General features: G+C 41.1%; 2 protein-coding genes across 3 annotated transcripts; one reads left to right on the top strand and one right to left on the bottom strand.

Moving 5' to 3' along the window:
• Window positions 1-6,499: 6,499 nt before the first annotated feature.
• mis12 (MIS12 kinetochore complex component) lies at window positions 6,500-8,307 on the bottom strand. The gene is made up of 2 exons (XM_028402197.1): window positions 7,868-8,307; window positions 6,500-7,528 (listed from the first exon to the last, which is right to left on the bottom strand). The coding sequence occupies exons 1-2, from the start codon at window positions 8,288-8,290 to the stop codon at window positions 7,280-7,282; spliced, it is 672 nt and encodes a 223-aa protein (XP_028257998.1). The 5' UTR covers window positions 8,291-8,307; the 3' UTR covers window positions 6,500-7,279.
• Window positions 8,308-8,799: 492 nt separating this feature from the next.
• On the top strand, window positions 8,800-14,256 carry ppm1g (protein phosphatase, Mg2+/Mn2+ dependent, 1G). Of its 2 annotated transcripts, none has more exons than XM_028402539.1 (14): window positions 8,800-8,952; window positions 9,238-9,374; window positions 9,824-9,893; window positions 9,993-10,078; window positions 10,243-10,372; window positions 10,537-10,648; window positions 10,805-11,007; window positions 11,123-11,304; window positions 11,397-11,528; window positions 11,906-12,008; window positions 12,164-12,295; window positions 12,395-12,524; window positions 12,739-12,838; window positions 13,059-14,256. In XM_028402539.1, exons 2-14 carry the CDS (start codon window positions 9,264-9,266, stop codon window positions 13,257-13,259), a joined length of 1,692 nt encoding a protein of 563 aa, XP_028258340.1. In that variant the 5' UTR covers window positions 8,800-8,952; window positions 9,238-9,263; the 3' UTR covers window positions 13,260-14,256. The 2 variants fall into 2 exon arrangements, with proteins under 2 accessions (XP_028258340.1, XP_028258342.1); XM_028402541.1 differs by having other exon boundaries at window positions 11,126-11,304; window positions 13,059-13,259.
• Window positions 14,257-23,306: the final 9,050 nt, after the last annotated feature.

Here is a 23,306-nt window from a genome sequence, read left to right as displayed (position 1 = left end):
CTGCATCCTCCTAAGCAAGACTTATTAATCACATTAATATTTTGTTATTAATTTAAGAGCTATTACTTTGTTTGCTTTATAAGAATCTCTGCATGGTTTGGCAAACTGACTCTATATTGCAAGATACATCTTTGTTGTTTATATTTTTGACATGGACAAGCACGGGACACTCCTGTATAGAAAATCGGTCTGTTATAGGTTGTTCTATTGGTCAAAAGAGCAGTCTAAAGACAGCTGAAGACTATAGAGCAGCTCAACAGAGAGAGGGAAACAAAGAACACAGTGAGAACCACTATGTGCATATCATGACATTCACATACATTGTTTTGAAACACACTATGTGCAGGTGCATGTGCATGTGTGTGTTAGTGTGGGCATTTGAGTTGATCCATTCAGGCTTTGTGTCGCTTCCAGCCCTAAGTGGAGGTCCAACCTTTTAGACAAATATAAACACTTCCCCCTGTAGATAACACTGCCACTGATTAGAAACAAGACTGTGTGTGTGTGTGTTGGGGGAGCTCCTGTGTGTCATTCAGGCTCGTAGTGTTAACACCACAGGAAACCATGTCTGTTTCCTGGCAAGAACTCTATTTTTCATGACTTTCCTCATCTTCACTCTTTCTTCCCGTTTATTGACACACATCTTTCTTGCTTGATGTTTTTCCTTTTCAATGTTGGACAACCTGTCTGACTCACTTACAGCAAGAACAATAATATAACATATAATATATACCACTTCAGAAAAGGACAATAAAATCATTAACCTACACGCAGTAATGATCCTAAGGTGAAGAAAACTGATTATACATGCAGCCATAAGTCTAGCACTTACAGAGCAGTGAATGATGCTTAGATTCTTATCTGTGTGTGTTCATGTAATAGAAAGATGCCTGAGGAATGCTCTTAGTGCTGTTGTAGTATCTGTGAACAGGAAATGGATTCCCAGAGACAGGAAGTAACTTCGTGGAGAGAGGAAGTGTTTGCCAGCATCCGCCCTCTGTCTGCTGGATGGGGAAGGAAGGAGAGAAAGAGTGAGAAGGGGGTGAGGAGAGGAGGGAGAATGAAATAGAGATTTGTTTTAGGAAGAAGAGCAGGAGATCAACGGAGTGTGTTAAAGGGTGTGAGGGAGATCCAGGTGACATCCGAGCTGCCCTGAAAAACATATTTCAGCTTCAACATTTCTGCTGAGCTCAGATACATAAACACATATGACAATGGCTCCAGTGGAAACAAAAAATCAGAAAACAGTCTTAGTTAAGTGCAGGACTACTTCACTGGTTTGTGTAAAAAACACTTTAGATCCACTAGAATGAAAACTGTACTTTACTGGAAGCTGTACTCTGATGTCTACATACTTCTGACTACAGTTGTTTTCTCTGAGAAATACCACAGAAGACATCTGACCGTGCACGCTCCTGGTTTTCACACTCCACTGTGAACTTGAAAGTAGTTGCTGTCTGCATAAAGTTTTTAACATGTGTAAACCTCCCAGGAGAAAGATCGTTTGAGGTGAAAGGTCAGAGGCCAGCACAGTGTCTGTGAAGGCCTGTATGCAACTCTGAGGAACTCGCAGAGTTCAGAGGTAGCATACCACACACACACACACACACACACACACACAAGGTGCAGGTTAGCCACACTGCCTGTTTTTTTCTCCATTTAGAAGGCACAGTTTGTATTTTACTGTAAACAACCACCCAGCAGTGACTCAGCCAACCAATCAGTCAGTGGAGAAGAATAAACGTTCATTTAAAATAAGATGAAAGCTAAATAAAGACAGAAAGCGGCTTTGGTGAGGCATGTTGTTGTGAGGGAGAAAGTTTAATGTAGCGTGTGTGGAGATGGCACTCAATGGACAGATGGTCCTTTGTGACTCCTGACACCTGCCAGCTGCTGCTCTGCTCCTCCTCACCTCATTTTCTTCTTTTCCCTTCTCACCTCACTTCTTTCCTCTCTCAATACTCATCTTTTTGTCCTCTGATTGTTGCCGTTATCAGTGCAAAGGCATTGAGAAGATCATATAACTGCGGCAGGCGGTGGAGGTGTGCTGTATTGATAGGTTAAACACTGGTCCTTGCTTCTTTGTCTGTACAGCCTATAGATAACAGACCGGTGAGTACTCAGGACATCTGCGGCGTGTTACAGGTGTTTCAGTCCACCGATAGGATCATTTGTAATGTGATCTGTTGGAATATCTATCAGAATTCATTCTACTGAGACACAGCACTCATCTGTCAACACAGTAGGAGCAATAGTGGTGAATAAAGATTGTAATCAGCAGATCTCATTCAGCATCTATCATCCCTGCACTTTTTTAAGTGAGGTGTTACTTGGGGTCTCAGAAACCAAAGAGCGCTGAGACTGAGAGCAACATGAGGACCACAGTCTGCAAAAAGCACTCAGCCCTCACGGATGTGGCTCAATCCGAACTGCTGGAAACTGATCATTTCTGTTTTATTCCCTCATTAGGCGAGTTTTTAACCACCAAAAACATCTTCCTCTACCGAGTCAGTCACTTTGGTCTTTAGTTGGTTTGTGGGAATTTAATAATGCAAAATGAGGTTGGAGGGTCGTGCTCACAGGCAGTTTGAGTTGCTGGCACAGTCAGTTTGTTTTTGTTTCTTCTGTAAACAACAAATAATGGCTACGTGCTTGCTATTAATGCTCTCAGTCAACAGAATTAATATCAACAGACACAACGCACTGTGTTTTCTAGCAAGAAGGACTGTAAGCACACAAAACTATGACATCTGTGAGAGTATGTCAGCAATGTGTTGCGTTGTTGTCAGACTGATCTCAGACTTGGCACAAAACAAGCAAGTTGCACAAGTTACATGTTAAACTGTCATGTGTACTTTGAGAACAGATAAGAAGAACACAGCATATTTAACAACAAACGGTGAGAATTGAAGAAGTAATACACAGAAATGGAGACAATGATGTATTAATAAAGTACAGACAAGGGTTTTTTGTCTTATTTGTGGCACAGCACAGCTATCCTGGTCTGTCCATTAATCAAAAACAGACAACAACACCCAACTGCCACACATTGATTTATATAAGGCTTGAAGATAAAATCTGGGCTTTGGCAGCATTTGGGTTTCATTATTTATAACAAGTCACAAGTTACTGTTGTGATTCACTGTGTTGTCATGTCCTTTCACATATTGGGAGATGAAACTTTCTTGCTTTGTATAAAGTTTAGCAAGTATTAGGGAGACTTTCACTGAAGGAAAGCTTTGGCTGCTTGTTATTTACTGTTTGCTTCACTGCAGGCAAAAGGCAGCAATACACGTTATGATTCACAGCTGTGCAAGGAGAGATTTCTTTCCTCCTAACAAGTGACGTCACAGAGACCTACAGTTGTTTAAAATGGGAAAAGAGGTTCTGCTGCTGTGTGTTGGTTTCCCTGCTGGGTGACACGTGGGTTTAAAAAAGTCAGAGTGGATTCCACAGTCACTCTCTCACAGCCTGAGAAAACAATCCTGTCTGCCTGCCTGACTGTCACCTCGGCTCCTCTCTCGTCTCTGAACGGGACAGTCAGTCAGTCGGTCGGTCGGTAAGGACAGCTGGCTGGCTGGGAGTGGACATGTAACTGCGTACATGTGTGTAGGTATCTGCCTGTCTCTCTTTCTTTGTGTGTGATCCTAGGAGGTCAGAGGTCAAGCTGTGGTTCACGTTGTTCCCCTCCCAACAGGAAGGAGGGCACTGTCCATATGCTGTCTTCACTCACACACATACACGTAGATTCACACGCTCATAAAAAGCGGTCACAAATTCCAGCAGGTACATATGTAAGTATACAAACGCACACTGTCAGACACATTAAACACACACATTTCCTGAAATACTTGGAGAACAAACATACAACTGTATCTATGAGTACAATCATCGACATGACACAACTCCAACCCTCACATCTGAAATCTCCATGAAGCTTTTGAAAGTGAAATGTTGTATAAGTTCATGGAAAACTGAGTTTTTTACACTGCACCATGCAGTCCTTTAATTTTAAACAGAGCATAGATGGGTTTATTAGAAGTCTGCTTACAGAGTGAGGCCTGTGTGACAGGAGACACAAAGCTATAGGACTATTATTACATATAAATGAACGTGTTCACACAGAGCTGTATAAAGCCTATCAGCATCTTAATGGCTTTATATTATAGGAACCAAGCAACCGTGCTGGTGAAACATCTGGCAGAAGCAGTGACACTGTGATGCTCCTTAAAAAAAGAATTCAGTGGGAGGAAAATAAAGCAATCAATGGCAAGGACAAACACGGATTCACTGGTGTGGTTTGTCCTGAAGAGCACCAAACAATGTTTGCAATTACTTCTTGTTTTCCTACAGAAAGGGAAGAAGGGGTCAGGCATGTTCTTCTGTCTCAGAGGTCTGTTGGACAGTATTCTCAGACAGAAAGCTGAGTGTGTATGTAGTCTGTGAGTCAAAACTGTTTATGGCAGCAGTGTAAAGTTTGAAGACACTTTCTAACTCGACCTTCTGCTTCTACTCTGCCCCCCCTCCCCTCAAATACAAACACTTTTACTTTTCTAACACACTCCCTCTGACATGTTTGGCTCCTTCTCTTGCTGATTAGATTCATTGTTCCTCTGTATTTCTGTCTCTGCCGGCAGGCTCAACATACACATTACTCAGTGTGCGCAGACAGCTGCAAACAGCTGTGTCTTCATAATGTTTGATGTCTTTTACAGGCCTTAGAAGGTATTACACACACATTAGGAGGACAGACTTTTACATTTATTGTAACACAGAAGACAGCTGTGTTCACACTACTGATACAAACATTTTTACTAAACAACTGTAAGAGTTTTGAGCAGAAACTGACAAAATCTTTCATTTCTGTGCACTCAGTGTAAACTCCACAGATCTTATTTGATCTTTGATCTAAGTTGTAGTTTCCAGCGCATTGTTTAAAGTTATCTCTTCTTCGTTGCACTCACTGAACCATTCTGAGAAGGTCTGACTGCATGGAATAAGTTAATATTATATATGTACGAGTGTAAGACTATATTTTCCAATTTAACTTGTGCAGGGCAGACAGCAGTTTACATTTTTCTGCATTTTGCTACTAAATGGAAAAAGAAAGACATGCACTGTGGCTGAAATCAGCACACATTGATAATAATAATAATAATAATAATTGAAACCTTTATTAGTCCCACAATGGGGAAATTGCTCAAGGCAGCCCAGCAAAGAGCGCCATACACCAGTGAGTACACTGGAGGCTATGCAGGTAAAGTGTCTTGCCCAAGGACACACACCAGTGACTAGGGAGGAGTTGGGATCGAACCACCAACCTTCCGGTTACGGGACAACCCTGCTATACCGCTGCGCCACTGCTGCCCACAAGAGCAGGGTTAGATTCAAATGTACATTAATATAATCACATTCACACTCTGGACTGGCCTGACCTTAAGACAGAGAACCCACAACCAACGACTGTGAATGGGTGCTGTGAGGGAAAGAATCGACAGGAAGGCAGGAGCTGTGTACTGCAAAGGATTTCCCAAAAAATAAAGGTGCTTATTATGCTTGGCTTCATGTAGACAACTCTGTTTAAATAGCAACACACAAATCCCACACAGCTTGTTCAACACTGAAATGAACACTCAAGACTTGGTATTACTGTAAATATAATAGTGATGTGCTGAAGCACAGTGTGTAGAAAATAAAACATGGATGTAAAACAGCTCTGTTCCTCTGACTTCCAGTGCTCCTGATTGGAAGTTCAAACAGTATTGCCAAATGTACAGAAATAGAAAATATAACTAATTAATGTTATTAAATTGTCTTGGTCCTTCAAGATGATAGAAACATATTTCTGAGCTGAAATGGACATTGATTAGACAAATGTGCTGATGTTTGCTAGAAATAAATTGCTCTAATGATTAGCTTCCTCATTAGCAAAGTGAGAGAAAGTTGTTCTCACACCTCTCCATTTGGACTGATCATTTTTCAGGCCAAACCAAACAGGCAGGTGGCACACAAACGTTCAAAGAATGCTAAAACAAATGTTGACTGTTTATTCGACCTGTTTGTTTGTGTACTTTCTCTCTGTTCCAATTGTTGTTGTTAGGGACATAAATCAGACATCAGCAACACCAAACCGCACCTCCGTCAGCAGCAACACTTCACAATATATTATGTATGCTTCCACGGATCACATCTAATCAGATGGTTATTAGATAATCACTGATCAGCATTGAAGTTTTATCACATGAAAAGCTGATGTAAACAGAAAGATTACATTTTATACATTAATTCAAAATGTGTAAAAAAAACGTTAAGTAAAAAATATCAATAATAATATCCCTCAAATACTGATGATAAATTCCAGTTTTGGGATAAAGACACGCAGATGCTGCCCCCTACTGATCACAAAGCAGAAGTCCAGCTTTTCTAATACACATTTCATCAACATGATACTACTATTTAAAAACTTAACTATAGCTCCAGATTAAGTTTTGTTGAGCTCCTTGACTACTCATGCCAACTGTTTATTGTATGCAAAAAGTAACATGTAAAAAAAAAATCACCAAATATATCATTTAATGTGTAGTAGTTTACTCATTCACTTAATTTGTTACATAATTTGTCTAGGCAAATAAAGAGATTTTTTTTTAAACTCTGATGGTTAATTATTTCCCCAGTCAGAAAACCAACAATGTAAGAAACACAGTTTTCTTATATAAAGTTCCCTAACCCTAAATTTTCACTACTAACAAGCAGAGAGCGCCCTCTGCTGATCATCAATGCCAATAGCTGGGCAGACTACCATGAAAGCAGCAATCTAATGGGTTTTAGTAAAGTGACAACAATGAATCGAATACCTACCCAGTCATTTTCACTCTTAAGTTAAAAGGAAGCAAAGTGATTTATTTAATACATACGAAATATTGAGGATAATTTAGATGACTTAAAGGACATACGCGTGTTTTATTATTTACACCTAAAGTAAAGGTACTGCAGTCTTTAAAGGATAACTAACTGGTATTAATAAATCTATGAGAGCACATTTTTGTATTACTGTACAAACAAAAGGACAGTGGCAGACTAATAATCTGGTTTAAAAATACAGATTTTAACTTGGTTTACAGGTCTTAGGAGAAGTCCAAATTATTTATACACCTTGAGGCATTAATGCTTTTCCCCAAACAAGCTGAAAACTGCACTGATACACTGATGAATAGTGAGTGGGTGAAACTAGTTCCAAAGGAATGTGTGTTAAACATCTGTGAGTTCAGTTTTAGACCTGCTACTCCCCGACAGCTTTCTGCAGCTTCTTTATGGACGTCATCAGCAGTCTGAAACTTTCCTGCTGGTTGGCGTTGCCCTCCTTCTCCCAGGCAGCCTGGAGCTCTCTGACCCACGTCAGGATCCCACTCAGCTGTTTTTGCACTTCTTTCTGCTCCTCCAGCTCAGCTAGCAGCTCCTGCCTGGCACACACCTCTGCTTCATAGGCTCTGTGGAGGTCTGCCAGGGTTGACTCCAGCCTCAGCACCTCCTGGACAGAGGAGGACCACAGTCAAATCACAGACGATACAAAAATACACGAAAGCACTTCTCATGGTGATTGGATCGTATATAGACGTCATAAAAATCTTTACTCTAAAACTGATTTGTGCTACCACCCACTAGCTTGTTATTTTTAGCTGCCTCTTGTGGTCTTACTGCCGGATTAATGGTACAACCAAACAACGACCTAATACCAGGAGACTCTTTTTCATCAGGTTATATAAAGTTCTGACAACGGCACCACAAATATTTGTAAATGACTGAAAGAAACTGTCGGTTGTTTATCATCCAGTGTGTTGATCGCATAGCATTTTGCTTCCACACCCACCTCCATTTGTTGGGGGTAGTTCTGGTGTGACTGGTCATCGGGCAGCAGGACATTTGGGGGCACGGAGAAGCAGCGGCTGACCAGCAGCGCTTCCATTCGTCCCGACAGCTGCTTGAACCGCTCTTCGAGAAACTGCTGCAGCTTTCGGCTGCACTCTCTGGCCCGGGACTGGAGCTCGTCTTCGGCCCCGTCCGGCTCGCCTTTACTCAGCTGCCTTACACAAACCTTCTCGACGACAGGTAGTATGTCGTACAGACAGTCCTGAAAAGCGCTGTAGACCCTTAACATGCAGGTCTGCGGGGTGAAGCCGAAAAACTGTGCTTCGTATAGTTTTAAAGACGAAGAAGAAAAACGGTCCGTTTCTTGTTCGACTTCCTCCTGAATCTCCATCTTTTTCGTTTCTTCCCGGGTTTCCCGCGCCATGTTGAATCGCTACTGACGCCAGTTCCTCTTCTTCTTCTTCTGATGGATTTCCGGCAGGCAATACAACTAAGAGCAAAATGCTGCCCTCTACAGACAAATGTTTTAAAGGATTTTGTTGTTGCTAATTTAACAGTTGTAAACCACTATACAACAATTCCTCGACAAAATACATAGTACGTATAAATACAAATTGAATTTAATTGCTGTGTTGGATATGTTCAAAGATGCAGTGTATCCATAGAAAGTTGTTTGGATTTTTGGAAGGTCACGTGATTGGAAGGCACACATAGACAGAATCAATATTTTTGGTTGTGTTTATATTTAAAATGATGATGTTATCCAAACTACCACTACTACTGCAATGTAGTGGTAGTTAGTAATACTTTGATACAGCTAACTAGCAGTGTGTTGTTGCTTTCACTTCGCATTGCGCATGTGCGGTCTGTGAAGAGCCGTAAGCCATGATTGCGTGTGACGTACGTTTTGGGCACTCCCCCTTTTTCGAAGGAAATGGACATGCGCGCGTGCTGACTTCCTCCACTGCTCCTGCTTCTTTTTGGTCTGTGTTGATAGCGGCTTTTGCTTTTACACGTGCAATCATTCCTATGTGAATTTTCCAATTTTGGACCCTTTGATAAGCTCATCCCGCTCTGTCAGAATAGGTAAGTCACTAGTTAGTGTTGGGGGTTTGATCCCTCTCAAACTGCGCAGCCGCTTGCATGGCGGGGGCAGAGGTTACTGCTGGAAGTTTAGCCGGGTTTGCTCCTGTTAGCAGGGTGATGTTAGCTAGCTGATGCGTCTACTTTTTGTTGTGGCGTCGCTAACGTTAGCTAGCTAGCTAGCTACCGTAAAAAGCTGGTGAAGCAGCTGGAATGCACTGTGTTATGCGACCGTGTCTTTATTTTAAGCAAAATTGTGATGTTTTTCCGGTGTCGTATTTTCCCCAGGTGTAAAGCCATAGAAACCGACAACCATGGGGGCATATCTGTCGCAACCTAACACGACCAAGACCTCTTCCGACGGCGGCAACAGCAGCATGAGCTACGGGTTCTCTGCCATGCAGGGTTGGCGAGTGTCCATGGAGGTAAATCGCAATATGAATCAAAGACGAGCATGTTGCCACTCTGCTTCCTGGTCACCACCAAGAGAAAATGAAAATATGTGAGGCTGCAAAGGGGATATGAGTAGATAGAAGCTGAAGTGATGGTGAAAGAAAACGAGAAAAGAGCTTGTTGTAAATGTTTGTTGATGTTCTGTGAAGATATTTCACTGCAAATACGTACTTATTACACACAGATCGTGCCATTGAGCCATCTCTAACTACTTTTTGAGTAAATCAGTGAAAAGACAAGGTATTTGTTTATTTCTAGTTGTAACAATTGATAAACTGTAATGCAAAGTGCTTTACAGAAGAAAATTTAACAGAAAAATGTACATGTATAATAAAAAGCTACAACAACGGTCAGAGCTAACAAAGATAATGCTGAAGAATCATTTTATTGTTGGGTTTTGAGTGCTTTTGTTTTTTCACAGGATGCTCACAATTGTATCCCAGAGTTTGATGTGGAGACAGCCATGTTTGCAGTGTATGATGGACATGGAGGTAACGCAGATATTATTTTGTTAGCTTGTTTTTACTTTAGTTTTGAATGACGGTTCACCTATCCTGAAAATGTATATGACCTGCTGTTCCGGTCATCAGGTGAAGAGGTGGCTCTGTACTGTTCAAAGTATCTTCCTGAGATCATCAAGGAGCAGAAAACCTACAAAGATGGCAAACTTCAAAAGGTACAAATATGTAGAAATGGAACATGTTTTTGTAGCACAAATGTTTATGACTAAATGTGTGATTGGCCGTGTTACAAAGTAAACAGGATTAGGATCTGGGTATTATGAGAATGTGAACAGCTCCATCCTTTGTCAAGCACTTATGCACATGCATGTGTTTCCAGGCACTGGAGGATGCTTTCTTGGCCGTTGACAGCAGAATGACCACAGAAGAAGTTATCAAGGAGCTGGTCCAGATCGCTGGACGGCCCACTGAGGAGCCACCTACAGAAAAGGTGGCAGAGGAGGATGACTGTGAGTACACCTCCTTTGATGTCATTTACCAGATAATGTTTGACATACGTGCAAGTCATAAGGAATGTGACGACTCCCATCTATGTTGAATGGCAGCTGACTTGGAGAGTATGCATACAGTGGTAGATTAAAATGTTGAAACTGTATTTTTGTCAATGTATTAGTGGACACAGAGGAGACAGCTTTACTCCATGAAGAGGCCACCATGACCATAGAGGAGCTGCTGGTACGCTACGGCCAGAACCGCAATGCTGTCAAACATGCTGCTGCCCTCAGGTACTGTAAAAATGCATTGTTTTGAATTGTAAAAAAAGTAAGACTGCTGTTGCAATGGTGTTTTTTAAACCTAATACCCAGGGAAGTTAAGGCTTTATGATCTTGAAAATATGGATCACCATACTTATCCCATGTTTTGTCCCTTTTTTGCTCTAGTGCTGTTGCTGCTGCTAAGAAGGCATCCTGTTCACATCCAGAGTCCTCAGCAGGAGAAGGTGGGGATGGGCAGAAGAAAGAGGGGCTAAATGGAGAAGTGGAGGAGGACAGCAATGGGAAGGTAAAGGAAGGCGACGGAGCAGCATGTGGGTCCAAGCTTCGAGCCTGCCGGAGAACAGGAGGCGGTGAAAGGAGTGGTGCAGGTACAGAGAAGTTCAGAGAATTTATACCCATGCACTTCCTCTTATATGTTGTATTTTGTACCACTTCATTCTCCACTTGTCCAACATCTTGTGTTGTCTTTGATTCTCTTTACAACAGGAGACTGTGGAGAGTCTGGGAGCTCCAATGGAGAAGAAAAGGCTGGTAAGGCCGAAGGAGACGCAGGTCCTTCCTGTTCCTCTTTGTCCTCGAAGGCTGCAGGAGATTCCAAGTCCAGGTTTTTTGATGACAGTGAAGAATCTGAGGAGGGAGAGGAGGAGGAGGGCAGTGACGAAGAGGTGAGAGCAGGAGGCCAGAATAATTTGTGGTGTTGGCTGTGAACGTTCACTGAATAACTTGTAAACCATTGTCATAACTTTTTCTTCGTCAGGATGGCAGTGAAGAGGAAGAGGGCGAAAGCAGTGAAGTGGATGAGGAAGAGGAGGATACAGAGGAAGGGGAGGAAGACTCTGAGGATGAAGATGAGGAAATGTGTCTACCTGGAATGGATGGCAAAGAGGAGGTGTGCACAAACTACAAAGTTTATTTAATAAATAAAACTTGGATGTACTTGGCGTTATTTTTAGGCAACGGTGTAGGCAATCAAAAAGACTATAATAAACATTTCAGGCTTATTATTGGATCTCCTGCATAAAAAAACCACATTGATTGGATTGAATTCATCAATTAGTCTGCTGTCAGTTGGCTCCAAAACCTAGATAAATGTCTGCCTGAAACTCTTTTCTGTGCTGAACATGCTAAAGACTAAAGGTGTTGGTTCATAAGGCGAAGAACTTTATTCAGATAGTCTTGTCTGCTTCATGCAATGGCTGATGTTCCAGATATGTTGAAATAAATATTCAGAGATTTGTCAAGTCTCCCATGTTTGTGTATTCACAGCCAGGGTCAGACAGCGGCACCACAGCTGTTGTGGCTCTTATCAGAGGGAAGCAACTGATCGTGGCCAACGCTGGTGATTCTCGCTGCGTGGTGTCGGAACATGGTAGGTCTGAGTACATACAAGAGGAGAATTATTTGTTTCTAAACCAAAGTATGAAACTGACATGTTGGTCCAGTGCCGATGATGTCACATTGCACATATGTAGCACTTTGTGGCAAGTATTTTTATAAAAGTGTTTATCTTTGGCATCTTTGTAGGCAAAGCTGTTGACATGTCATACGATCACAAGCCAGAGGACGAGTTGGAACTGGCTCGCATCAAAAATGCTGGAGGAAAAGTTACCATGGATGGACGAGTCAATGGGGGACTAAACCTATCCAGAGCCATTGGTAGGCGATATGGAGATTAATTGTATCTAAATGAATCTCTTTAGCAGTTTGCAGTTTCTTCGTGAGGACCAAATGGTTAACATGTCCTCTGACTCTTAGGTGACCACTTCTATAAGAGGAACAAGGCTTTGCCACCAGAGGAACAGATGATATCTGCAATGCCTGATGTCAAAGTTCTGACACTTAATGAGGAACACGACTTCATGGTCATAGCCTGTGATGGCATCTGGTAAGTCTGAATGGTAATAAATAATAAACTATGACATAAAATTGTTAAAAATTTAAAAATGCCTGCAAACTGTCAATAACTGCAGCTACGTGCACTTGTACTTTAATACAAAGACATGCTAGTGCAGTTTTTTGAAATTATAAAATAAAGTTGTAATATTTTCAACAATTACAATGATTTATTCATCTATTCTGTATTGTTTCTTTGTTTGCAGGAATGTGTTAAGCAGTCAGGAGGTGGTGGATTTCATCAGTGAGAGAATCAAACCAGACCAGAGTGGCAAAGCCCGACCCCTCTCATCCATAGTGGAAGAGGTGAGAGTAAAGGAAACACATCTGTGGTGGTATTTGTGTTTCACAAATTCTGGCAAAATTACTATCTTTACTGTCTGCACCCATTATAAAAATATCTCTTAACACTGCTATACTTTGTACTGAAGTGCCATGATCAAAACCAACCAACAACCGTACTAAATACCCATACACATTGGTTTTAAGAGGGTTTAGAAATTCTAATCTCATGATGTCCTTACAGCTGTTGGACCACTGTTTGGCCCCTGACACATCTGGAGATGGGACAGGATGTGACAACATGACCTGCATCATCATCACCTTCCAGCCACACCCATCCCCTGCTGAGTCAGATGATACAAAGAAGAGGAAGCACCATGAGGAGTCAGAAGGGACTGAGGTGGAGGAGAATGGAAATGACAGCAAAAGGGCAAAAAGTGACTAAAGGAAAAGAAACAAAATATCCCAGAGGCAGCAGCTGGTCCCAAGCTACCCCAGATACACCAGAGACGCATTCTGTTCTGATTAAATCCGTACCTCACAAACGCATCACCCTGAAATAGTTATTACAAAGACCATATGGTTGCTAAGACCATGAGCTTGAACTTAGATCATCCATATGGTTTTTCTATGCTCTGTCCTGGGTGGATTTTCATTTTTAAACATCCTGTTTTGATTGGTCCAGTTGGAAGCTGGACACACTTTTAGTTCCTAAATTCAGAATTGGCAGACTCACTTACTGGCATGCTGAAGAGCACAGTCATTTTCAGGTATTTGTAGCCATTAGGAGGGGCGAAGGAAGAACCAGTCTGCAGAGGTTGGTGTGTATTTCTAAACATTTGTCCCACCACCCCTGCAGACACGCACAGCTCTCTGCGTTTGTTCAGACCATGTTAGATGTGGTGGCTTCAGTTTGTTTTAGTTTTGAGGGCAGTTCATGTGTCTAATCGCTGTTCACATTTTACAGTGTGACACATGCATTTCCCCTGTGGAATTGCAGTATAAAAATGCAGAGATTAACCCATCAATTAACTGAACCCAGAGAGGAGGCGATGGTTGTGGATTGAAGTTGCAAATAACTGTAGAATAACTAAGGTCACTGTTGTACTCTGTGTTCCCCACTGGAGCTCCATGATGCTGTGAGAACGGGTGTTGCACTGAATATGTTGGTACCTTATTTCAGGCTCCTCTCATGTGGAGATTTCTACCAGTTTGTGAGTCACTTCATCTTCACCCATTATAAAGAGAGGAACTGATGGATTTGGGGTATTAGTCCAGTTGCTGTAGTTTTGCCATTTATATTTTTTCCATACAGAGAATTTTGGTCACATAACAGCCCAGTATGTCATCATCATCCTGCCTTTATTCATTCCTGGTTTGTGTCTTGTCTTATTTAAATTCTATATTTCCAGATTGGAAAATTGCCAGGGCTTAGAAGCTCATGTAAGATATGACAACAGAGAGACAGAAGCAAACCTTTTATGTCTATTCAGAGAGAAGTGGCGATTGAAGCCCTGGACTGCTCCCCCACTAACACGCACAGCTTAACTCCAGGACTCCAACCTCCCGCTACCGCTGTAACTGTCCCTGTCTGTTCCCCTTGTAACACCTTTTTACGAGTATCTCTAAGATGTCTTTTAAGTAAAAAGTCCCCTCATCTGTTCATCATTTCAGATTTGATGATTCAGTCCTCTGGCAGTTTTTGAAAGAAAAAAAACCCTTTCTGTGAGCACACTCTGAAAACACCTTGCTACCACTCTGTTAAGAGGACGGGCAAGGTCATTCTTTTTCTGAGTGGAAATACAATTTGAAGTCCAGAGCACCACGACAGTGTAACTGTTTAGAATGTCTTTCTCTTCTTCATTTGCAGACGCCTCATTTAAAACATCGTGTGACTGTAAGTTTGTTTCTAGTGTTCTATCGTCACCATGCCCTTTTTTCTGTACATAGATTTTTCAATACTTGTAATTGAAGGAAAAAGAAAACGCTTTTTCTTTGTAATTGTGAGTCAATGTGACATTTTGGTGCATACTCTTTTGACACCAGTATGTAAGTACATACAAATACATTTTTTAAATAATCAGATCTCTCTAGTTGTGTGCGTTTGTTCTAAACAATCAAGACTGCATGAGCATATTAATCAGAAGACTTTTAATGTGGAAATCTGTTTATAGATTTAATATCTGCAGAATTCAGTCAGTCATCAGTGGTCACTACAAAGAATTCACTTCTGTTGGAGCAGGTTGAACAACGTCCAACAATTCATCTTCTCAGACTGCAGGTGGCAGCAAAGACAGAAGTTTCACAACAGTTTAAAACTAGTGAGTATCTAGTAACCACGTGACGGTTCATGAAGGTTGAGCCATCAGGAACCAACAGAAGAGCACAGCTGCTCACATCATTAACCAGGTCTGACAAACTAATCACACCCTGTTGTTCTGGTGAAGTTTAAACTGCTCGACTGGTTGTCCCCCATCTGTTGCTTGTGATTACAGCCATTTTACGAAAGACACTACAGAGAATTGTACATAACATTTAATATGTGTTATGTACAATTCTCTGTAGAAACCGGCAAAGCAAAAGGGGGCAGACATTATTTCCCATCAGCCTGAGGGCCTCTCTGTCCTCTACAGCCCCGGTGGTTGCACCGCTCCCCGAGGATCACTGGTGCAGCAGGAACAATAGAAAGCAAGGGAGGAAACACACACTGTCCTTGGAATCTAAAAATGTCTTCCTAGACACACACATATTTCGCTGTCTTTGACAGGATGTTTTTGTGTTCTCGTGGTGAAGATTAGCAGCTTCACTGGTGTGAGTGAGTGTGTTCAGGCAGAGCATGCAGAGTGTGTTTGTATGGGCATTTATTCTCATGCTAAGAGATGGAAATACAGCCCAAATACACTAAAGTCTGTGTCAGAGTGAACGTGACTGCTTTGTCCTTGGATGTGTTTAATTCTGGACTGCTCTCCCCTCTTCACCAGTCAAACATGAAATTACTCCTTTTTTAGACACTGAAAATCACTTCTGCAGTTTCTCTGCCCAACATTTTCAACACACGACTTTATGTTTGGCTGATCTCTCAGCTGTGGCTAGTTGATTTTTCACTGCAGTAACTATAAAAAATGGTTCCAAAAGGCTACCACTATGAAGCTCAATGGCAGCTTTGTCCAGCTGTGTGCATGCTGGGGGAGTTGCTTCTGTCTCCAGACTCTTAAACTTGACTGATGACTGTGAAAGAGAACCACAGGAGGCCAACTACCTAGACTTGACACTGTACGTATAGAACTCTGTGTGTGTGTGCGATCTAGCCAACAGGTCCTATATAGACAGCTAGACCACAATAGCAGGTTGTAGTTAGACACTGCAGGCATTCATCAAGACTTGCAGTCTTTTTCGATCTCCTCTGCTCGTTCCTAAAACTGGATTGGCCCCTGTTGCCCTCATGCTTCATACTGTTTAGCAATGTCCCAACTCACACACACACATTCCAGTGGTCACAGTAGTACAGTTAAAATACAGGGTGTCAGCCTTTTTCAGGGGTACACATATCTAATCTGTATTATAATCCACAGTATGAGAACAATATGAAATAGTAGTATTGTGATAATATTGTGGAAATCAGACATGTATGTTAGAGTGAAGATGTACCATATATGTGACGATAAAGGTAAAAACAAATCCAGATGTTATCTTCAATCTGGACAAACCTCTGAACACAAATGTTTTCAAGACCCCACTCTCATCAGTGTAAGCATTAATGCTCACACATCGATTTTCACACACACACATTGAAAATAGATGTCACTGTCAGCTGTTCTGTTGCTGGCAGGATGGACCATGTCAGACCCAGACACATCCTCTGTGTGTGTGTGAGCATGTTGGATAAACTGATCATTGTCGGAAAAACTCCTGACATCCCTTTTCGCTTCCTCTCATTTTTCTTTTCCACCTACTGTGACTTCCTGTACCCTCTTCATTACACTTCCTTTCTGTCATGATATTTCCGTTACTTTATTATTTCTAAAACACCTAAAAGATTACATTTGACATGAAAACAAAACATGCGTACTGTTTTATCAGGAATAGCAGCTCGGATTTTTGGTCAATCGATGTTTTATGGTAACACACACACACACTGGCAACATGCATGTAGACTGTAATCAACAATGCACAGAAACATGCTAAATATAAATATTCAGTCAGTGATAACAGGGTTCATCAGGGCAGCGCATTCCAGCTTCTGAAACACAGGCACAGCTGATCACCCTTAAACACACCTGGTTACACACACAAGCGTACATGTTGGAACTGATACACACATATATCGGGACATCAGTATGTACAGTAGCAAACACACATAGCGTGAGGTCAGAGATAAGAGAGAATGTGAAAGAAGCAGCTGTCTGATCAGCGGACATTCTGCTGTTCTTACATCACCCGACATTTCTTCACTGCTTCATTCTTTCTCTCTTTCTCAGCCACACACTCACCTCCTGCCACTGATCGAACGTCTGTGTTTGTCCTTCTCCCTCAAACATTTTTCCCTTCCCTCTTTTCTGTGTTTCTTTGTCTCTTATCTCCTTGTCCTTATCCAAACATCCTTCACACAGAAAAGTAGAATACACAATGATACTTAATGCCAAGTCCTGAAACTGTGGACCAAATAAATCAGAATTAGACATAAATAGGAGCAATACGTTTCTCTATTTTGTTCTGTTTCTATTATCTTTTTTCCTACCTAGTTTTTCTATTTTAATAGCCCTTTAAGCAGTGATTATAGTGATGATGATACAAGGTTCTGTTGCATAACCAGCCTTTGTTTTTAAAGTTGTGCACTTGTCTCTAAGTACACACAGAGTGTGGCCATTGACCCCGCAGCAGACTCACCAGATACTTTAAATATAACAACAAGGTATGTTTGGTAAAAGGACAGGAAGTGATTCTGGGTGTTAGAAAACATTATCAGCAAAGCAAAAGCATTGACAGTCTTATTTTACCGATTTTAACATGTCTTAAGCACAGTTTTTGAACACACTAACCTTTGGCATGTCCCCATTGTCACTACAGAGTCTAAAAATATGAAAAACAGACCACCCCCCCTCACTGGCTATAATATTTCAGTTTTAATATAACATTGGCTTTTATTTGTGTGCTATAATGCTTTAATTCTAACTTGACCTAATTTGTATTTTACCCCAGATTCACTGTGAGCAGGCTTCCACACTGAGGACATTTAGGACCTTTACTATTTCTTTAGTGTCTGGTTTCAGTATAACGTGGACAAATGAAGCCTTCTCTTACCTGCATGTCTGTGTTCAGACAGAGTGGTTGTTTAAAATGCAATAATTCACCGAATCCATTTCTTCCTGTAAGTGCAAACTACAATAAATCTTCAACACTAAATTTGATTACTATAAAGAAACTTTTTTAAAGATGGTTTTTTAAAGATCTTGTGATCAGAGACACTTTCATTCTCCCCACAGCTGTTTCATCTTGTGACTGGCCCGAAAACCACCGCAGTACAGCAGCAGGAGCTCTGAGGAGCACAGCTCGATCATAAGTTCATGTAATATCTCATGACTGCTGCTCAGAAGCAACTGATAAGACTTTAACAACAACGCTATGGTGGATGGATTGGACTTTGGACTTAATGAGGATTATTGCATTATTGATTACAGGATTATTAATGCATGTTGCAGAATGTGTACAAGTCCATTAACAGAGATGTTGAGGAATTTTGCTTACCACAGCAAAATCAGAGCAACACTGATGTCATAAAGATTCAGTAAACTGCTGCTAAACTAAAAGGAGCATGAGGGCATCCTTTCACTTTCACATATGTACACGTGGACACAAGGATGAACTGGTTTTGTTGGTCAAAGTTCACAGTGATGTCACAAAGTCTGTTTCTGGCTGTTCGTTGAGAACCAGACCTTATTTGTAACAAATCTTTATGCAAATGTAGTTAAGGAAAAAAATGATACTGTTTGTACCCAAAGATCAAAGGTTATTTCACTTTGATATGAAAGGTATGGTAAGGTATATGTAATAACGAGTGGCTTCTGACATTTAATAAGTATAAAAGACTGTCAAGCTTTAAGTAAATAGAGAAAAAAAAGTTTCGGGTTAAAATGCTAAAATAAAATTGTTTCTATAATAATCACAACTCATAATGTTTTCTCCAGGATCTGTGGAGAATGATCCTCCCTCTGCTTTAGGGATCAGTCATGACTCATAGTCCATCAGATGAACCTGACTCCCTTCTTCACCCCATCACACACCCTTTCTCTCCCCCGCCGTGTGTTCTGGGTTAAACAAACAGAAACACACGTCCTAAAAGGAACACTGCACACTCATCTGTCTGAAAACACAAGTGTTTGATTGATTGATTGAAACAGCAGAGCTGAAAACGAATAGAGTTCTAGCAGTTTCAAACCTTCAAGGAACAGTCTGCCACAAAGATTCTTCCTCTGCACGGCTGAATCTGGGCCTCTTTCTCTCTCTCTCTCATTGTGCATTAGCTCACACAGTTAAGAAGAGGACAAAAGTTCTGGCTACAAGCCTGGTGGTGTGTGTGTGTGTACCAGCTGGTTACATCTGGTTTAAGAGGCCACAGAGGGAGGCTGCTTTCTCCCACCTCTCAATATCAGTTACTAATCCATTTCCTAGAAGTGTGTAGTCATTACTTCCAAATAATTTCAGCTGTGAAGGAGCAGACTTCACATGTAAAGTCGGGCTGAGCAGGTAGGAACTCTCATCACTCACCACCTCAATAGACTCTTATCACAGTAGATGTTTCATGGTCAGAAAAGTACTGCTGGAATTAATAGCTTTAATTGCAGCTCTGGGTTCCAGTTATTATGTAGTCACAGTTGTGTTTTTTCCTGCCATGATAGAAACAGAGAAGCAGTGTTACATAGACTTCTATAGATGAGGTCTGTTGCATACAGCTTTATAGACAATACAGATTGTCATTGTACACAATACAATGACATATAGAAGATTTGATGTATACAAACACAACTCCCCCATACCCATTCATACCCATACAATGTTTGACATTATAAATAATAAATACTTTAAAATAGGGGGTCAATGATTTAAACAGAACAGCCTACAAATGACAGTTATTGCACGTGTCTGGAATAAAAACACAGCAGTTACACAGTCCATTGTTCTAGCTGTGTTTTTGTGTCTGTATTGCTGGATTCATGTGTTAGCAATTTATCTTTTTTCAAACAAGTCAATACAACACAACTAAACTAAACAAGATCTAAGGGAAGGGAAATCACAATAATTATCTGTATTGTCCAAGTATAAAATATAACCAACTTGGTGCCTGCCTCATGATTGGATGTTGACTCACCTCCTCCACCCACACATTCCTTCCTGCTGCTGTCCAGAGTGACAGCGACATCTCCCTGATCAAAGCTTTGTGTTGAGAACACCTGTGCAGGTTTCATATACTTACTGCACGCTGACATTTTGTAACAACTACTATGTTCAAAACTTTGGGGTCACCAGCCCAGCTTCTCTGATCAGCATAACAGTTCAGCTGTGCTAACATCATTTCACAGGAGTTTTCTAATAATTAGCCTTGTTAACACGATCAGCTAACACAATGTACCATTGGAACATTCACATTCTATTAAAAATCAGCTTTTTCAAACTAGAATAGTCATTTACCACATTAACAATGTCTAGACTGTATGTCTGATTACTTTAATGTCATCTTCATTGGAAAAAAAAACATTTTTTTAAAATAAATTCCAAGTGATCCCAAACTTTTGAACGGTAATGTATATTCTATAAAAGTGGGGACAGTGAATGCTAGTTTTTATTTTCATAGTTCAATGTCTCAGCCTTTCTTCTAAATCCACTCTGCTGTCAGTGCTGCTGTTGTGGAGTTCGCAAAATTTTTCCAGCTTGGGATAAATAAAGTATTTCTATTCTATTCTATTCTATTCTATTCTATTCTATTCTATTCTATTCTATTCTATTCAACAGAGAGCGCTTTTATCTGTGCAGCACAGATGAGCAGTGATAAATTAAATGGTATACCAGTATTACCCAAGCCCAATCTCCACACATCGCTGCACCATAATATCTTCTGTGTGTCGCCCATCTTGACCTTGACCACAGTGCATGCGGTGTTATCGGCACTAATGCAAACAGTGCAGTGGTCAGCTGTTACTAGTGTGTCCCTCAGGAGGGATGTGCAGAATGCGTGGAGGAGGACAGCAGGAGGGAGCTGCGTGGGTGTAAACTGTCACACTGTTTCTCAACTGCATAAATGCCACCTGACCTACGCTGTGAACTCTGAACAACACGCAAGTACACGCATATACCTCATCTCCATGTTGTTCACATAAACAACACGTATGAGCAAGAGGGAGTGGGTTTGACTCCAGAAAAAGAAACAAAACGATAAGAAGTACAAAAGAAAAGTGTGTTTGTGCGAGAGCAGAGCGGGCAGGGATAAGGCACATAGAGGTAGTGATATCACTTGTTTAGTGATTATTCTAGGTAAGTCTTGTTTTTTTAAAAAATGTTATTGTTATGCGAAAGGTCGGGCTGAAGGGACAAGATTCTGGTTTCTTTCTTTTGGTTGCATTCAGGTAAACAGTCCATGTGGCGCTCAGAGGAGCACCCTGACCTTTTCAGCATCATCAAAAACAGTGCATCACATTACAAATAGCTCCTTCAAAGGAAACATAATGCTGACATTCACTATATATAATGAAAGCTTCACACGCTGTATTGTCATTTTCTGGGAGCTTTTCTTTCTCTTTTTTAACCGTCACTCTGTCACTTTCTATAAGATTATTTATTCTCTCCTTCTCTCCATCTGTCATTTCTTTACTTTCTCTTAACTGCCATCTCTATGTGATCACACACACATGCACACACAGCAGCTGTCTACAGACACACACATTGATTGGGTTTATAGCTTGTTAGGAAAGTGGAGAGATTGTATTTCAGTTCTGCTCGTTAAGAGTCAGCACTGATGTCACTCTGGCTCCTCTTTATGTTATGTAACACACACACACACAAAGAGAGGGAGAGAGCCGGTAAAGTTATAACATAAGTTGGAAATGAGCCTCAAACTGATGCTTTGAGTTCTGGCAGCTTCTCTTTTGTGTGTATGTGTGCACAACTTGCTTAAGCAAAACACAAATGTAGTGTGTATTCAGTGTTCTCTGTTTGCTGTTCCATGTAAATAATAACAAAACACATGTGGCTGCAGTACAATGCTATGATAGTTAATGCAACATTTAGTTTAATCAGCAGTTTTATGCTATTGAAACTTTTGTAGCAGCTAAAGTCGACGCAAATATCAAACTTTGCATGAAATAAAATGCATCAAATCAAAACTGACAGTTTGCTGACATCATCATCTTTCTGATACTGTTTTTCTATTAGAATTCAATTAATGACATTTTGGAAGATTTGCATCAGGGGCTGAGTAATATCATCCAAAGGGACCTGGCACTGCTTAAGTCGCAGAGCAGCTGATCTAACGAGAACAAAGTCGGCCTTCTCATTTTTCACTAACTGTGTAGTCAGTCAGAGCGGAGCAGTTTGTACTCCAGCACAGCACACACACTCACACACACTGCCTCCAAGACCAGAGACAGACCTCTAACCAAATGTCACATGACAGGCTTCAAAATAAAGCTCTTGCATAACCATGAGTGCCTGGAAGCAGAGAGTGTGTTTACAATGATCCAGTCTGAAGTTGGATGTCTTTCTGTAGGCGCCCTGTGTGTGTGTCTTCATCACTCAGATCTCAACCGCTCTCTCCTGATATTCATCAGCTGAGCGCAGCAGGGTTTGTTGCTCTTGATGTCCAAGTGGTGCCATTCCTAAACAAGACTTCAGACAAAACAACATGAAAAAACATGTTCAGCAGCTGATGGCAGACATGATGGCCTGCTTTTCTGACAAAATCCACGAAATCCTGTTGGCACAGTGCAAGGCTACAAACATGTGCTCACCATAAAATGAAAACATTTCTTCATGTACAGTCCACAGGCTCTCATGTACCACGGTGGTGGTAAAAGGTTATATACATGTCCTGGAGTTATATTTGAACACACACACACACACACACACACACACACACTCCTCTCATCCCATCTCACCACTGAGCACCAAGCATCAAAATCCACAAAGCACAGCACATATTATACCAAACAGTCTTTATTTCTCAGGGTATAAAACGTCTTGCACAAACACGCCGTCCTTTGCCTGACACACTTGGTTGAACAGAGAATTCATAGTGAGCGCACTGCAGCACCAGATTTGATCTGTTACAATGTTTTTACATGCAGGGAAAATGAAAACACAGCAATATTTCACACAGGCTGAGTGGGTCAGTTTCCTAAGAGAAGGTCTCAGCTGGTGTCCCATGTGAGTGGGCTCAGGTGTGTTCTTAATGGGGAGTATCAACCACAATGAAATAATCAAGTCTCAGTACACCTCCCCGCTG

Source organism: Parambassis ranga, chromosome 3 (assembly GCF_900634625.1).
Source record: "Parambassis ranga chromosome 3, fParRan2.1, whole genome shotgun sequence".
NCBI classification, from domain to species: Eukaryota; Metazoa; Chordata; class Actinopteri; family Ambassidae; genus Parambassis; species Parambassis ranga.
Note: the sequence above shows the minus strand (reverse complement) of the source record. Positions and strands in the feature narration are given on the sequence as shown.